The 3,405-nt window shown below is 41.2% G+C and overlaps 1 protein-coding gene across 8 annotated transcripts in view; it reads left to right on the forward strand.

Moving 5' to 3' along the window:
* The window catches only part of STAB1 (stabilin 1), a 231,239-nt gene that overhangs the window by 127,175 nt on the left and 100,659 nt on the right, over window positions 1–3,405 (forward strand). For all 8 annotated transcript variants that reach the window (XM_025209654.1, XM_025209653.1, XM_025209656.1 and 5 more), the window contains one exon: window positions 449–544. In XM_025209654.1, the coding sequence (XP_025065439.1) occupies window positions 449–544 (96 nt within the window). The remainder of the gene's footprint in view (window positions 1–448; window positions 545–3,405) is intronic.

Below are 3,405 nucleotides of genomic sequence, written 5' to 3' on the forward strand. Positions count from 1 at the left end.
CATAGCTGTTCCCATCATCTGGAGGAAGTGTTGATTATTAAAAGTGAAATTGTTGTGTGTGAGGATGAAGTGTATAACATCAGTAATATCTTTGGGTCTATATTCTGAGTTGTAATCTTGTTCCTGTAGATATGTAAGGCAGGCTTGGATGCCATCCTGGTGTGGGATGTTGGTATATAGGCTGGTAACGTTCATTCCATCCAGGAAGAGCACACACCAACTGCAGAGACTTCCTTAACCTGACGAAGGGTTTTTGAACTTGAAAGCTTGCTTAATAATTGTTTTTCCAACTATTTAAGTTGGTCTAATAAAAGATATCAGATTCACCCAAAGAACCTTGTCTGCCTATGTCTTGAAGGTTAGATGCATACTTTACTTGCAAAATACCTGACTCCTCTTTATTCATTAGTACTAATTGATTTTAAAGTGGTGTTTTTATTCTTCACAGAATGTGCTTGCATTAATGGACTCTGCAATGATGGACTGTATGGGGATGGGAGCTGTAAATGTTTCCAGGGCTGGAAAGGCATCTACTGTGAAGAAAGTGAGTGAATTAAAGAGATGCATTCAATGTAATATTAGTCTTTTTTTTTTTTAATACAGCTACTACCTACGTGGTGATAGCTATCACTTGCTTTTCTTTGCTTATAAAACAGCCAGATATTCCAGTTAAACTGGATAGATTGAATCAGTAGACTTTTTTTTTGCGCGGGGGGGGCGCAGCAGAGGAGGAAGAAGAAGCAAGGGAGGAAGGAGTTGGGTGTTTCCTTTCTTTCCTTCTTTTTCTTCCCCTACAACATCCAGTACCACTGGGGGCACAGACAGAAGTGCAGTTCCCCACTTTAACTGAGAACACTTTTCAGGAAGCATTCTGATTTGCAATGATCCCCAAGACCAAACAGAAGTTCACTGTTGGTTCCAGTGGGGAGGGGAATCTACCTGCTGGCTGGGAGCCTGCAGCTGGTTTCCCTTAGCAATGGCCCCTCCTTTCTGTTAGCCCGTACTGTGGGAGTATGGAAAGAGAGCAGAGGGAGCTCATGAGCTCATTCTTGGGGTTGCCCAACTGGCACTGGAGAGTGGGGTGGGTGAATTGGAGCCCCCCACCTTTGGGGGGCTCCTCTCCCCACAGCAAGGGCTTAAAAAAACCCAGACCAAACTCCCTCCTCTCCCTTTTCCCCCCTCCCATTCTGAAATAGTGATAGATTGCAAGGCCTATTTTGAAACATCTCCATGTTTTGAAACATCTTCATTTGAACCTTCATTCAGTGAGGTTCAGATTTTTGCCCGATTGGCCATTTTTGTGCACTTGTGTTTGGTCACAGCTATAGACTGCATTCTGTGGCTAGATTGGGCAAAAACTGTCACTTATGTCTACACACTGGGTAATTTTGGCTGAGTTTTAAGTTATCTGAACTTGAAGCTGAAAGCAAAACTTGGGTAGGAAACTATGAAGAGGAAATATGTAAAATTTACACAAAACAGAATTAAAGAAAAAGGTTGGCATGACAAAATACCTGCAAATTAAATGACCTATTATCATTTTATTTTAGCTCCATTATGTTGTTATTTATAAGGTATCCCAAATGGTTATGTCAAAGTCAACATCATGGAGGTATTGCAATGACTGCCAAAGGTTGTGCTCCATTCCCTTTCCCCTGTCCCTTCTCCTTCCCTTCCCTTCCCTTCCTTTCCCTTTTCTGTTCCCCTTCCCCTTCCATTTTCCCTTCACCCTTCCCTTTCCCTCCCTCTTCCTTTTCCTTTCCTTTCCTTGCCTTCCTTTTTCCTTCCCCTCCCCCTTTCCTTTTATCCCTTCCCATTTCCCTTCCCTTTCTATTTCCCTCCCTTCCCCTTCCTCTTAAATCATGATTTAAATAATTGATTTAAATCAAGTTTCCCACTGATACTTATCCACATATTTCTTACACAATGGCACAAATCTGATCACTAAAACACGTTAATTTACAACTCAATACAGCATTTTACAACATCTGTCCTTAAACTTTTTTTTAATTTTCAAATTTTATTACCTCTAACAGACAAGTCATCACAACACTTAATGCACGCTGTCCTTAAAACTTCTACAACTAGATCTCATCTTCCCTACTCCCACTGTCATTTTTATTCATAGACTGAAACAGAAATTTGAGCTTTCCTGCTTTTTCAACTCCCAGTCGATTTCTTAGCTTTGAGTGAATAATACCAAATGATGAAAATATTCTCTCTGTGCCTGAAGAGGAAGCTACTGCTGTGAAAAGTTGGCTTAGCAACTGAAGGAACTCTGTTTCATGGTGCCTGGCTAATGATTTCCACCAGTTCAGGGGAGAGACTTTGTTCAACACATCATTAGTAAACATGTACTGTTTAAATGGTTCCCCTCCAGCCCTGAAATGTATTATGACTGGCATAACTGAGAAGTGATTTTGAGATGCCCATGCCATGGCAGCATCATCCTCTTCAGAAGTTAAGCATCTACCTTTATATCTGGGATTGAGAATATACACAAGAAAATGAGGTGGATTTAGTGCTTGATCCATCACTTCTTTATTGCCTGTAGTTTAACTTTCTGGTTAGGTATTTCTATCTTCAATGTCTCTTGAAGTGCCTTCCAAATTTCGACAGCATCAGCAATGCAGCAACAATCTCTCTGAAGTTTGTTTAAGGCTATGGATATAGGCTTCAGAATACTGAGCATATTCTCTACATTCCTCTTTAATCCAATGTTAGATATTTTGGATGAGATACTTCCATCTATTTCATCATGGTTTTCTTCACAAATTGTTATGAGAATAGGCCAGTTCTTAATAAATTGTTCAAAACCATCAACCACAGAATTCCATCGAACATCTTGAGGGAGAATTCGTCTGGATCCTCCTGCTCTCTTCAGTGAAGCTGAAGCAAAATGGTTGTTACGGAAGTATTTTGCAACTTCAACAACATTTTCTTTTATTCCTGGAGACATACTTAAGTCTTTCGCTAAAAGATGCATTAAACGGGCACTGCATCCATATGTTATTAAGAAGCATCTTTCTGTTTCTTCTTGGTGCCTGTGCCTTAAGGAAACGATCCTTCGACATACTTAAGTCTTTCGCTAAAAGATGCATTAAACGGGCACTGCATCCATATGTTATTAAGAAGCATCTTTCTGTTTCTTCTTGGTGCCTGTGCCTTAAGGAAACGATCCTTCGGGCACAAAGCGAGATGATCCCCATGAGAGGTAAAAGAGGGAAAGGGGCCAGGAGGCTTCCCTGGCTGACCACAGAAATCCAGGGCAGCCTAAGGGCCAAAAGGGGAGCACATAAAAAGTGGAAACAGGGAGAAATCACCAAAGACGAATATACCTCCTCTGCTCGCGCTTGTAGGGAGGCAGTTAGACGGGCCAAAGCTACCATGGAGCTGAGGATGGCA

Source organism: Alligator sinensis, unplaced genomic scaffold (genome assembly GCF_000455745.1).
Source record: "Alligator sinensis unplaced genomic scaffold, ASM45574v1 scaffold487_1, whole genome shotgun sequence".
In the NCBI taxonomy this organism is placed as follows: Eukaryota; Metazoa; Chordata; order Crocodylia; family Alligatoridae; genus Alligator; species Alligator sinensis.